The sequence below is a fragment of the Taudactylus pleione genome, unplaced genomic scaffold, assembly GCF_031769625.1.
Source record: "Taudactylus pleione unplaced genomic scaffold, aTauple2 ptg000021l, whole genome shotgun sequence".
NCBI lineage: Eukaryota > Metazoa > Chordata > Amphibia > Anura > Myobatrachidae > Taudactylus > Taudactylus pleione.
Window position 1 is genome coordinate 19,362,137 of NW_028284423.1, and position 15,425 is coordinate 19,377,561.

Sequence of the window (15,425 nt, forward strand, 5' to 3'; positions counted from 1 at the left end):
GGAGTTCTACCTAATTATAGGTGGAGTTCATCATTCCACCTCTCCATATGATCTATTCCGAAAAGCTGTCATTTTTGCGATGACAGCTTTTCGGGAAATAGATACTTTTCCCTGCCTACACTACCTTATCGCATCTGGAAACAGTGCTGCGCATGCGCTGTTACATCTGTAAAACCAGCACATGCGCAGCACTGTCTGCAGATGCGTTAAGTTTGTGTACCCCCCCGACCCCCCCCACCCCCCTCCGCTCACCTCCCCCCCCCCGACTTACCTGTCCGCGCAGCAGCCTCCGGCTCCGTCCTGCTGGTCTGTCATGTGGTTTCCCAGCAGACCACATGACAGATTAGAAAAAAAAAAACTTTTTTTTTTTTTGCCTAAACTTTCTTGTGCTCTGCTGGGGAGCACACATGTCCGACCAGCCTCCGGAGCCTGAGGACGGAGCAGAGCACCGGAGGGACTCGTCGGTGGACCTGCACACACGGATACAGGTAAGTTTCCCCTGCTATTCACCACCTCACAGTGGCGAATAGTAACTGCATCAAATTCCGAAAATTGATAATTTTCGGAATTTGATGAATACCACAATTTCCACATCCCCATACTAATGTATGGGGAGTGTGGAAATTAACGCAGGGGAACTTAGCAAGGAGATATCTGTGATATCTCCTGTGCTAAGTGGCTACATGAATACCAAAATAACGTTATTTAAGGAAAATGTCCTTAAAAACATTATTTTAGTGTTGATGAATAGGCCCCTATGTCACCAACCTGTCCCATTTGTGAGTTAAAAGTTGAGAGAGTGGGAGCTCACTTTGACAGGCAATGAGGGGCTTCTTGAGAGTAGTCAAGAACAAATAAGAGAATCACGGTTGGAGTGTGTTGTTAAGTTAAGGTCACTGCAGCAGTATAGCTTAAGTGAGTTAGATATACAATCCCACTGCAAATGAATGTTAGCTCATCAGTCAAGTGTGAGTTCTAAAGAGGATAATTATTGCCATGTTATGAGATGACAAATAAGTGATTAGATAAAATAAATAACCCTAATTTATTTATCCTAACAAGATGACCTGATGTCCATTCATATTATCAGTGATTTCTGTGATGAAACATTTCTACTGTTATCAGATCTGCATTTGCAATCACACCTAATTTAAGCCACCGGATCCTGAAGGATATGAGTCTGGCTATAGCTGCTTGGTTGACCTAAGGGTTCTGCAAGGTCGAATTTTAGACTGACACACCACTACCTTCCATCCAGGCAAACACTGACAAAGCAGAAAATTACTTATTATATAAAACTGTTATTGGTTAACTTGGGTACCCGAGCAAGCAATGAAGATTGTAAAAACCATTTAGACTCATGGGGGTATATTTACTAAAGTGTGGGTTTTTAAAAGTGGAGTTGTTGCCCATAGCAATCAATCAGATTCTAGCTATTATCTTTTAAAAGGTGCTAGATAAATGATAAGTAGAATCTGATTGGTTGCTGTGGCCAATACCTTTACTTCTACAAGCCCGCACTTTAGTAAATATACCCCATAATGTCAACATTCATAATGTCGACAGTTATGATGTCAGCATTGTTAAAATGTAAACATTGAACACATCCGCATGTGCAGAATATTGACATGTTCACAATCTCGATATCTAAAATATTGTGTCCATTCTGCACAGACAGGGGGTCACACACACTGACAGGGGGTCAGGATTAGGTGACGGAAGGGGAAGTTAGGGTTAGGCACTAGGGGGAGGGTCAGGGCTAAGCTAGAGGAGGGGAGGTTAGGATTAGTGACTCACCGTCAGTAGCGCCACTGGATCTACCAGAAGTCATCATCACCTTACTGCCATACCCTAAAGATACCGCTGGAGCCGCCATACCAGGTAAGTCACCACCAGGGATATTTTTTCAACATTCTAATCATGTTGAAATTTCACCAGTGAAGATATGATGAATGGTGGCATGGTCAATATCAACATGCCAAGCATGCCGACCTTACGAACATTATGAATGTCTACAAAATATACCACACCCAATAATACATACGTCAACAGCTTATACTGTGTATTTTTTTCAGACATTTTATGATTCCAATTGTTTCTTAAATATTTATAGTAATCTGTCTGATGTTGTTGTGTCCTACTTGATCATGAAAGCGCCTCGCCCTTGGCTTGTGACATCACTAATTGGACTTTGGAGGACTGGCAACACATGTGGCATGATTCAATGAGTCATAGTTCAAGTTCTTTTGGGCTGATGGCAGGATTCAGGTGTGGCGCAGACGCCATAGACCCCATCTGTTAATATGGCATCATGCAGGCTGGTGATGGTTCCATAATGGTGTGGGGTATGTTCACATGGCAAGGGTTGAGTTTGTTAGTCCGCCTGAACGCGTCACTGACCAGTAACTGCTACATTGCATTGCTTGATGACCATTTGCAGCCCTTCATGTATTCCCACTATAAATATATATATATATATATATATATATATATATATATATATAATGCACTGTGTCATCAGTCCCAGGTTTCCTGAATTTTCTTCATGAATATTCTGGAAAGTTCCGATGAATAATGTGGCCACCAGGTTTGCACTATATGAGCCCAATTTAGCTTTTATATGATGTGGTGGGGAGGTCTGTTCGCACCCAAGATCCTGCACTTTCAAATATCAGGGAGCTGTGGGAAGCTATCCAGATAGCATGGGTCAACATCTCTCCAGAGGTCTTCCATCTGCTTGTGGAATCGATGCCATGTAGAGTTGCTGCACTTCACCGGGTTAGAGGGGATCCTACATGATACTATCCATTTATCCCATGACTTTTGGCACTTCAGTGTACATGATACTTCTATGCCGATTGTAAATCTATATTTATATAACATAACAGATGCAGGGTGGTAGTGAAATATTTCATTTTCCAGGGCACAAAAGAGAAGGCTACTTCATTCTAATAAAATAAAATGTCAATGCCAAGAACACAGATGAACATCATTGATGGTCAGGGACATTTAGCATACATAACCAGATCACTCCCACCTAGGGTCCAGTCAACACTAAGGATTATATATTATTATAACCCACTTTCTTGATTAGTAAATTTTTGTTTACAAATTTACGAATAATGGGGCCCAAACCAGTATTTTGTCAAGTGACCCAAGTCTTAATCTGACACTGGTAATGTGGTATCATCAAGGTATAAATTCATTCCCCTAAAGCTAGGACAGTCTTAGGTCCATATTCAATTGCATTTGCGCCCAATTTTCAAATACCTTGGCTATGCACGCTCTTGGTAGCCGCGGCATTCAATTTTTGAAAATTGTTTGCGGGGGAGAATAAAAAAAGGATGCGGCCACAAAACACCGTTGGCACACACCAATGTTTTACTGTTCCCGCACATGCTCCACACCCCTGACAGTGACTGGGACACACACACACCTCACAGGTCTCACATACACTTGGGTGACACTGACTGAATGGGTCTCACACACACTGACAGGGGGTCACACACACTGCTGGTCTCATGCACACTGACGGGGTCACACACACTGCTGGTCTCACACACACACTGACAGGGGGTCACACACACTGCTGGTCTCACACACACTGACAGGGGTTCACACACACTGCTGGTCTCACACACACACTGACAGGGGGTCACACACACTGCTGGTCTCACACACACTGACAGGGGGTCAGGGTTAGGTGACGGAAGGGGAAGTTAGGGTTAGGCACTAGGGGGAGGGTCAGGGCTAAGCTAGAGGAGGGGAGGTTAGGATTAGTGACTCACCGTCAGTAGCGCCACTGGATCTACCAGAAGTCATACCCTAAAGATACCGCTGGAGCCGCCATACCAGGTAAGTCACCACAAGACCACCAGGGATATTTTTTCGACATTCTAATCATGTTGACATTTCACCAGTGAAGATATGATGAATGGCGGCATGGTCAATATCAATATGCCAAGCATGCCGACCTTACAAACATTATGAATGTCTACAAAATATACCACACCCAATAATACATACATCAACAGCTTATACTGTGTATTTTTTTCAGACATTTTATGATTCCAATTGTTTCTTAACAAAAAATAGATGCGGCCACAGAACACCCTTGGCACACACCAATGTTTTACTGTTCCCGCGCATGCTCCACACCCCTGACAGTGACTGGGACACACACACCTCACAGGTCTCACATACACTTGGGTGACACTGACTGAATGGGTCTCACACACACTGACAGGGGGTCACACACACAGCTGGTTTCACGCACACTGACAGGGGGTCACACACACTGCTGGTCTCACACACACTGACAGGGGGTCACACACACTGCTGGTCTCACACACACTGACAGGGGGTCACACACACTGCTGGTCTCACACACACACTGACAGGGGGTCACATACACTGCTGGTCTCACACACACACTGACAGGGGGTCACACACACTGCTGGTCTCACACACACTGACAGGGGTCACACACACTGCTGGTCTCACACACACACACTGACAGGGGGTCACACACACTGCTGGTCTCACACACACACTGACAGGGGGTCACACACACTGCTGGTCTCACACACACTGACAGGGGTTCACACACACTGCTGGTCTCACACACACTGACAGGGGTCTCACACTGTGAAAGACGAGGAGGAAGACTTCCAGCAAGTTGGGGAAGTGGAGGAGGAAGACAGCACTGCCAGAAGGCACAGAAGTGTCCAGCTACATCTTTGCCGATAGCATTACAAATGTGAGCACACATCGCACCATGCGATTACCCGCAGCAGCATACACTATGTTACGCTATGGCATCCACTGCGATCACACCATGCAATCCTATGGAGGCACGAGTGCGAATGCAGTGCGCATATCCGCTTACGAGAACTTGCCACGCATGGTGCGAAGTGTTCGCCCGCGAGCGGATATGCGCACTGCTTCCGGGAGGGAGCCCCGCCCCCTCTTCACAATACCGAAAATAAAGGCATTGTGAAGCAGGGGGCAGAGCAACGATGACGTGATTCTGCGCGAATCGCATCATTGGGACGCCCGCTGCGGGGGTTTCTACATGTAGTCCGGAGGGGGGCAGGCTGCGGTCGGGAGGCTTGCCTGCCTTTCCGGGGGGTCGGGAGCAGCACCCAATATTCGGGGGGCTCCCGACCAAATCGGGAGGGTAGGCAAGCCTGATCCAAACTGGTCCTGTTGTTGTCTTCTGATACCAGATGGGGGAGTGTCATGCCTTCTGCATCATGTATTTATCGTGTGACCTCCATCTAGTGGTCTCCCTCATTATCTCAGACAACTGTTAGTAAATTTGCCCCACTAGGCTTCCACCGGAAACAACACAAGTACATTCTGGGTACAAGCAGCAGATAATCACTTTTACAAAGGGCTTTAAACAGAAACTGCATGTGTTTCCACATCTCTTCTTGTAACAGCATTGCTGGTGAGCGAACAGACTTATCTGGTGTTATTACAGTAGTACAGTGAAAGCAGGGAATTTTGGCATTTGTGTTTGTGCAGCAAACATTTGCATTTTTTATTTACTACTGTAGCAACATGATCATCTCATGTGTTTAATCATGTTTGTTTGCAAATATGTGTTTTTCATACATCCTGCATATGTTATTTGCTTACCTTGTGTGATTTATTAATATTGTAATTGCATATTTTCTTGTCTGTTTACTCTGTATTACCACATTCATCCTGTTACTGCTGTAAATACACAATTCTACAGACTTAAATCTTTGTTGGCTTATTTGATAGTAGGAAAGGTTTAGCTTTAGTCAGTACGGAACACTGTAGATTGCTGAAAAATATGTTGGCACTATAAAAAGCTGGATTTATGGAGCCCAACACCATTTGTAGAATGGAATTCACATGAAGATCTACAGGAAAAAATGCACATGGAATATGGAAAGGTCTAAAAATTTACACTGATGAAGCAAGTTCCAAATATATATTAGTAGTCAGGAGACCTTTTCTAAAAAGCAGTTTCATTGCCAACGGCGGTCGCAGTGAGGACCTGTGCAAACGATGGTGCGTCTGTGAGCTGTAATGTGCCAAAATAAATGAGAACTTGTTGTGGCCTGATTTAGACTAATACCTAATACCCCTTTCACACTGCCATCAAATAACCCAGGTTGCTGCACATGAACGCGAAGCAACCCGGGTTACTGCACAGTGTGAAAGGGCCTAGTTGAAATAAGCCATTTCAACCTGGATAAATAGCAGAGTTTAACTCGAGTTCAACCCAGCTAATGGTGCAGTGTGATCGGGTAACCCGGGTCGAGGCGACCCTGGTCCCGTTCACTGCATAGGGAGAACCGGAGCTTGGAGATGATCTTATCTCCAAATGCCTGCTCAGCAGCGATGGCAGTGACATCATCGACTCTGCATATTGCCGGGTCGGGCCGCCAGTCTGAAAGGGGTCTCAGGCAGGTCGCACTTGGTAACGGCGCGTATACAAAGCCCGGATGAGACCTGCCATTTGTAATCTGAAAGGGGTATAATTAATATTTTGACTGCATGTTCAGTAATCTTTATATAGCTTGTATGCCATGTTCTGCAAAGTTTTATACTGTAATGCAGGGCATACATTATGCATTTATCCGCCCAATCCACAGATTATTTGCAGTTCAGGCAGATAATTACATACTGTATTGTCACGACACATCAGTCCTGATCAGACAGTCGGGCATGATAAATCTTCGAACATGCCTGACTGATCTGATCTTTGGTTGGTCGCATCTGGCAGTGTATGCGCTGTCCCAGACCAACATTTCCTCTGTTCCTTTACAGTTGTACAATGCAATACAATGCAGGACAAGGGACATGGATAATATACATTGCTACAGTAGCAACCATAACACCCAAATAAGCAACAGAGCATCAGCAACAAAGTGTTAGATGCAATAGTGGTGAATAAGAAGTAGATGAAAGTAAAGTAAGGAGAAACACAAGAGGGTAGGGGGCCCTACTTGTAAGAGCTTGCATACTAAAGGGTGAGATGTCTCATCCCCAGGAAAGGAAAGCAGATATTGTGGCCATACACTGTGACGGGATGTAGTTATGTGGCCGCTGGTCTCAATACCGACATCGGAATTCCGGCAAGGAACTTAGTATAGTATTTTGATGCCTATCTTAATCCTGATGCTGGAACACCAAAGGACTCCAGCCTGAACGAGGTAAGTCTGGGGCACCCTTAGCGGGGTATGGTGGGGTTAGGTTTAAGGAGCCTAGCGGGCTTATGGATAGGTTTGGGGTGGGGAGGTTAGGGTTAGGCACCCCTAGAGGGGAGGGTTAGGCACCCCCGGGGGGAGGTTAGGGTTAGGCACATAAACCCCTATCTTTCAGTCCGGCCAGTATTCTTACCAGAAAACATGATTAAAGGTGCGCACACACTCTTAAGATATCTCATAAATGAATCAGAAATCAAAAGAACAGCCTGATTGTATAGGGGTGTAGCCTGCATTATTAATCTGTTTCACTTTTTCTTGTTTGCTCAGTTTCCACTTATGTATTTTTTAAGGCACTGCAGAACCCGACATATAGATAAAGGTTAATAATATTACTAAAGGGTAATTATAATGCATCCAGTCAGTAGGGAGAATACTTATTCTTGACTTGGTGTGGTAGGGGGTAACTGGGGATTGTGTTGTACACTGGTCAAGTGGCTGCTGCACTGTATATTGCATAAAATAAATGTACTGTAATCTAAATGTAATAAAAAGGGTTAAGACCTTAAAAATGTTGACGTTTCAATGCCCAGACAAACAGATCTTCCTTCAGTAGAAATCATAGTAATATTGTACATATAGTATTAACCCATACTTGCCAACATTCGTTGTTCAACCTGCAGCACACCAATATCTCTCAAAACATCACTCAGAACCACTTAACTGCTCCCACATTCTTAGACGTCATGTTCCACTCTAAGCCAAGGAAATTGGACAGTCACAACAAAATATAGACTAAGTTATGTTGCTCTAAAGCATTTAACATGTTTGTTTTATTCTAGGACTGTTTCTATCCCATGAAAAAACAACACTGCAAAATGGTCAGTGGTGTTTTATACTTGTACAGTATCAATATAATTTGTGTTGGTGTATTTGTCCAGTTACGTGTGAGTTGTTTGTGCAGTTCCCCATAAATATCAGATGCTCTCACAATCCTTTCTGTGGCTTGTTCTTGTCTTGAGAGCTCAAGTTTTTCATAGTTCCGGATGTGTTAACATAATGACATTTACATCTAGTAGATTAATATGATCGTAATTCTATCCTAATGAGTCTTCCATTTAAATACAATATAAATAAAACAGTATGGAGAGCACAAGATCCATTGAGAGCAAAAACTGTGATCTGAGTGATTACCACTGCAATTGATAAAATAATAACACACATACATCTGTTTTTATTATTTTCTTAATTTCAGGTTTTAAATTAGGTCCTTAGTGCTGCCAGGCAGGTGAAAGTGGGTTTTTATGTTTGTTTATTTGTTGTTGTATTCCCTATTGAGGAAAATAGTTTTCATTGAGTTATCTTTCCTTTGCATGTATCCTTTGGCTGGGTTCCCCTGACAGTCCTTGTGCTATCTTATGTTACATTAGCTCTGGGCCTCCCTTTGGGAATATTCCAATTTTGGAAATTGGGGTAAGCTTGTTGCAGGTTTCTCTTTTCTTTTTTAATAGTATGGGCGACTCTTTGTTGGTTCGCCTACCTGATTACAGTTAGGATAATCCAGACAGACAGGGCCAAGCACACAACCTGGCATGGGGATGCGCACAGGTGTAGGGAAGCATAGACACGCCATAGAAAGGTAAGATGTGAGAGCATGTACGATAGAACAATATGTATGAGGAGCAGACATAAATAGAGATGTAAGCATGTCAAAGTAAATGAAGCACACAAGAGACACAGAAAGGAGGTCATTACTCAATAGCAGGCAGAGTGTTTGAGGTACTGTAATTATACAGTATACAACAGTACTATTTTAAGTGGGCAAAGTTAATAGAATCATTAGATGAATTATGGGGAGCAAGCAGTAATGTTGAAGTCACTACTTGCATTACTATATTGGGAGCTCATAACACAGTATAATAGGTAAGAGGAGTAACTGCACAAAGGAGGGGATATTTACCAAACAAATGGCATTTTTTTTAGCTGCACGTGCATTTTGCCATTATTGTCAGGATGCTGGTACCTAGGAAAAAACGCTTCCAGAACCCTAGCATGGTAAACTTCAATCTGTATTGCTGCTGGCCGTGCCTGGGAATATCACTGTGACTATTTGCTGGCAGTGTTTATTTTGGTAGTTCCTGATGGGTAAATACTGCACAAACAAATCTGTTTTGCCACGATAAGCAGTGATACAGTTTATAGTTAGCGCTGATTATTAACAGACTCCTGAGTCTGTTAAATACCTTTTCCCAGAGGATCCCCAGAATATTAAATTGCAGTGGTACAACATTGTGTGATACTGTGAATAGCAGTGATACAGAATGTTAATTAGTGCCTCATTATAATAAATAGATAACAAAGTAGACAAAGTAATACTCCATTGAAGCTTCCTGTATAGTAACTAGACTCTAATAAATAACAAAAGCTAATTAACATGTTGCCATCACCTGTTTAGCTTCTAACTACCCTGTTATATTCTAAGGCATTTAAATTACCTGTTTTGTAAATAAATGAATAAAAATAAATATTATACTTTCAAAGACATAGATATTCTGGAATAACAATGTTAGACCTTCCTGACATATGTAACTTAAGGTGCGTACACACTACACGATATGCTCCCTGAGCGATATCGTTTAGTGTGTCCCCGGCAGGCTGTGCTCAATGTCGTTCATGACATTCAGCACAGCCGCTGAACGATATCATTAACGATATCGTTCAGCGCCGGGCTCTCTCCCCCATTCCCCAACATGCAGCAACCTGACGAGGTCGTCAGATTGTGCTGCATGTTCAGGCGATGGACAATGTCGGAAACGACCAGCGGGAGTGCGCATTGCTGGTCATTTCCGACATAAAAGTGCACGATTTGTGCACGATTACTGAGCGATTGCACAATTACAATGTCGTAATCGTGCCGTCGCTCAGTAATATCGCCCAGTGTGTACCCACCATTACAGTCTTGACCAAAATGTTTTGGCGTTGTTTTTTATTTTGTTTTTTTAATCAAAGGGTACTCCATGTATATTGTGATACTTTTGCAGAATCATTGGGTATTTATCAAAGTTTGGAGAGAGATAAATTATTAACCAATAAACTTCTAATACCCCTTTTCAACCAAAATCCCAGGTTCAACCCATAATTCTGAACACGGGTCCACATCAGGTCAGGCATGGGACAGACCCCTTACAAACTGCTGAGCCGACCTGGGTTATTCCCGGGTCAACGCCGTTCACATTGCACCCGTGTGCAGTGGAACTCTGCCAGCGCTTGGAGATTACATCATCTCCAAGCACTGGGAAATCCGTATCTCCTTATACTGTAAACAGGACCTGGGTCATCCGACCCAGGTTACCCTTTTACACTGCCCCTTAACCCGGTTCCTACCCGTGTCCAACCTTGGTAGCTAACTGGGTTAGATTCCTGGGTCATTGGACCCGAGTTTTTTTTTCTGGGACCTTTTTCCACTGAGCAGAGACCCAGTTAGACCCAGCAAAATCCCAGGTTATTGCAGCAGTGGAAAAGGGGTATAACTTACATTTTTCAAATTTAAAAGTACCAGCCAATCGGCTCCTAACTGCCATATCACAGTTGGTGTTTGAAAAATGACAGGAGCTGGTTGGCTGGTACTTTATCTCTGTCCACTTTATCTCAATCCAAGGCTTAGTAAATAGATCCCTATGGGTCTCACAATTTTATCTCTCTCCAAGCTTTGTTAAATAGTAGAAAAGTTCTGTCTTAGCTGTTAAATTGTTTAAAACCTTCATAAAAATCAATTTAACGGGGTCACAGTTGAAGGCTCAGAGGGCTGCAGGTAGCTCTAGGACCGTCAGTTACCCATCACTGCCCTAAGGAGTAGTTTACTCCATGGTGACTGAGAAACTAACATAGTTTCTGAAAACCTGGCCCCTTTGTGAAGTGTTCACCTGGGGGAACAATATCCTGCATTCCACAGGCAGACAGACAGCTGAGGCATAGTAAGTACTTCTACTTCTACTCCTACAATAAGAAAACATTAATATATCTATTTTTTGCATTATGAATATTTACTTTTAAAATATATAATGTTGTCACTATTTCATCCCAGTGCTGTATGTTATGTACAGAGAAGTAGATTTATGTGGTCAAATGATATTAAAATATTGCATTTCCAATACGTATCTAAACATACTGCATGTACTACTAAAGTAGATACAGTATAAATAAATTATGTTATAGTATATTGCATGGTCCACACAGTTTTTGACTAAATATGATCTACTTGGTTACTGAGCATATTCTGACATTGCAAAACTGATATTTGTGTACAGTAATTAAACAATGGAACTGCAAAAAAGAGCAACATAATGTTGACATTGTATTACATTATATAACACTATTTTGTTATATTGCAGTTTATCTGTAGATGCTCCATTCTGAATCAACAGAAGGGATCACAAGGTTCTCCAGCTGTCACGGAACAACAAGTCTCAGCATACCCTTCCTGTCAGTACCTTCCAGGGATTTGTGGTCCATAACTTGCCTTTTATAGGTATACATGACATGGTATTTTTAGTTCAGTTACAAAAGATTTTAACACATTTAGTAAATAAACAATAAAGAGCTAAACGCTTATAGCATGTATAATGGGACTATACACACAGATCAGCAATAAGCGCTTTCTTAGACCCAGTGTGCAATACAGAAAAGGGAAGTAATAATCCATGGTGTTGCCCATCACTATATACTAACAGCATAAGCACCACCTTGTGTATACAGTTATTAGCAATCTTACCGCAGCTCCTTTCTGCAGAAGTTCCTCCACCATAGCTCTTCCAATTCCCTGTGCAGCCCCGGTGACCAGTGCCACCTTCCCGTTGGCATACATGATGGGTACCCGTGCCTGCTGATGCCTGTAGATGCGTTTCACTCTCTGTCCCAGCTTGTGACCCGGCTGGAAGCTGCTACAGTCTGGGGTTGTGCTGTCACGTCCTCCCAGGCTGCATGTGTATGATAAGGCGGCTGCTGCGCTGCTATTCCTTCCCCGGAGCCCTGTGCTGTGCGCTCTTATCTCTCCGTGCTCTGTACGTGCAGTGGGCGGGAGTGACTCCTGGCTGCAGTTATTATAGTAACCTGGCTGCTCCCGAGTCACTGTCTTACCTGCTTTACTCACTAGGGTGTCGGCTGTACAAAGCACATGACAGCAGGGGGTGTCTAATGTTCAACTCTGTGTGACTTCCACTTTGCTTTAAATATATCTCATTTGACTGATTCACTTCTCTATTTGGAAACTTGGAGGTTATCTCCCATTTATTTAGTTCCCCCCTAGCTGTGCGCTATTGTGCTCTGTCTGGCATTTATCTCTCTGTGTTTTTCATCTCACTGAAAAGTCCTAAATTATGCCAAGTGTTCTATCCATCATAGTGCTGCCGCTATAAAGAGAAACAAAGGGAGATACTTGTCACACAGTACAGTCTTAGCTCTTTCCCAGAACAAGCATTTATGGAACAAAATAATAGAATTTGTGTCTATTTGCTGTAAAACCACTGCATAGCTTCCATGTGTAACCCCCCTTCAGTGTGCGGTGTGGTACATAGGTGCATTTGGAGTGATACACCTCCTATTGCCTCAGGCTAGCTCTCCAGGGTGTGGGCAATACCTGAGAAGGGGGTCCCTGACCATGCAGGCTTTATAACAGTCACACATATAGATACAGGTATAGATGGACACATGCAGCAACAGTTCTTTTGAATAACTTGGGCGCCAGACCTTCTCTTATAAAAATAAACCAATTTATTTCTCTCCTCCTGCACATGACTTTACAGGACAAGAATATGGTTACAGCAGCTTCTCCTCTCCCTCCGGCTCATATACTTGGCATGTCAGATGGTATATGACAATCTTATGGATATGGTTACATTACATCACACTCTTTAAGCACAGTCACAATGAATGCTTTGCATTTTACCCACACAGGTCCACCTGGCCCTTTGCTGGCTGGTGCCTGTAGTTCTCCACTTCATATGTGCAGGTCCACCTAGCCCTTCGCTGGCTGGTGCCTGTAGTTCTTCACTTCATACGTGCAGGTCCACCTAGCCCTTTGCTGGCTGGTGCCTGTAGTTCTCCACTTCATACGTGCAGGTCCACCTAGCCCTTTGCTGACTGGTGTCTGTAGTTCTCCACTTCATACATGCAGGTCCACCTGGCCCTATGCTGGCTGGTGCCTGTAGTTCTCCACTTCATACATGCAGGTCCACCTGGCCCTATGCTGGCTGGTGCCTGTAGTTCCACAGCTTCACACGCATCTCACATAACTTCCTTTTGCACTCTGCCTCTCCTTTGTCTCTTCTAAGACAATATACAGAGTGTCTCATACACAGTCTGCCTCTCTCTGCTCCCCTGCTCTTTCACATGGGACAGCAATATACAGGGATGGCTCCTATAGCCACACTGCTACCACAGTGACCCCCCCTTTAATGGCTGCTGGGGGGCTTTTATGCATAAGGGACTCCTCTGGTACCTTAACAGTAGAAGCTCCTGGGAAGTTCCTCTTCCCCATCTCTTCAACACATATACTTGCGTCTCTTACCCCTCTCATGGGTGCTGAACACTTCACTGAGCGGCTCACTCTGCAACCTTCCAGCTCTTTCTCTGTGGTCTCTCACAGACTTTATCTCAGTGGTCTCACTCCAGACCTATTCCTCCTTTGGCGTTAGATGGGCATCATGGCAGTCACCACGGCCCCGCCAATCTCCCCCTGCCAGGGGAGCACGAGGGCTACATTTCTGCTTCCAGCTCTGAAGCTTCCCAAAGATGTCTGCTCTCTCCCAAATTCTTCTTCTCAACACCCTTTGTTCTCTCCCCCTCCTCCCTCTGCTCTGCCAGCTACACACCCAGTCTTCCCACCCCTGCGTGTCTATCTCTCCAGCCCCTCCTTTACCTCAAAACTGATCCCAGGGTCTCAGGCATGTAATATCTACAACAGGAAGCAAGCTCTAACACTGAGAGGGGTGTTTTTACAAATACCATCCCTTAGAGGGTGTTACACATGCTTAGCTGTGAGACAATGTCATACCCAGATATTGCTATTATCAATACTTAGCTGGTCTTTTGTTTTCATGCAGAGAACACAAAATAATAATAATAAAAATTATAAATGAACACACACATCCTAATTTATATGAATGACAGTAAGCATAACATGATAAAGTATTACTGACGGTTCCAGTGTATAATTTGCCACTACCCACCCCCTGTAAGTTTTGTAACAACGCATGTAATTGATGTAGGTTGTCGACAACAATATATGAGGAGGAATACAGTACACAAAGCAGTATGGTATGGGTGTAGTAAGTGTATGAGAAATGCATATTTTTGGGCTTCCTTGGGGTATCTGGCAGGGTTGGGGTATGGGGAGTAGTATAGCTGACCTGTATAGTTCTGTAAGAGTCCCAGTTTTCAATCCAAGTGACCACTGCTAAATAAGACATTTCACTACATACAAACGCCTGTGCCAACCCAATCATACAGATGTCCTCAGGTGTGGAAGTCCCACTCACAAAGTCAGGGCATTTTAGTTGGAAAAAAATTTAACACTGCAATCGTATATTTTAAATATGCGTTAGAAAGTGGCTTTATAGTTTAAAGATGGAATAGAATTGTGTGGATGTAGTTTTATTTTGTGTTATTGCAATTTAGTCCAGTGGTTTCCAAACTTTCTTGAATCACATCCCCGTAGGTTATCAGCATTTTTTTCATGGCTAAAAGTTTCTTATTGAGAAATTTAGCAATACATTAGGTCAGTTGTGCTTACCTATCATCCTCAGGTTCAGTTATGTGGTGGTGGACAGGGTTGGGCTCTGTTTGTACATATATTTTATGATTGACAGCCAACAGTGCTGCTTTGCCTATCACATTGACCATAAATAGTTTGATTTGGTTCTGGACCACCAACCTGTCGCACCTCTGAAAGCATCCCGAGGCACCCCAGGGTGCCACAGCACCCAGTTTGGGAACCACTAATTTAGTCTATAACTTTGCTTAAGGACTAGTTAGCCTGATTCAAAGTAATCATATTAATGGAGTAATTATAACTAAGGGGTCTATTTTTTGTACTTAAAAAATGCGGAAACTATCATTTCTGCGTTTTTTAAGTATTTCCACAATTCAGCAATGGGTTAATGGAGAAGATTACGCAATTATCTTAATTCCCATATCACAGAGTACTGCACCATTGCTCTCTATAGTGCTTTAATGCATTTTGCT

At 43.3% G+C, this 15,425-nt stretch overlaps 1 protein-coding gene across 1 annotated transcript in view; it reads right to left on the bottom strand.

Annotated features, from left to right (window-relative positions):
* The window catches only part of HPGD (15-hydroxyprostaglandin dehydrogenase), a 70,918-nt gene extending 58,631 nt beyond the window's left edge, over positions 1-12,287 (bottom strand). Inside the window, exon 1 of the mRNA XM_088448471.1 lies at positions 11,956-12,287. Within this exon, the coding sequence (XP_088304597.1) occupies positions 11,956-12,048 (93 nt within the window). The 5' untranslated portion in view covers positions 12,049-12,287. The remainder of the gene's footprint in view (positions 1-11,955) is intronic.
* Positions 12,288-15,425: the final 3,138 nt, after the last annotated feature.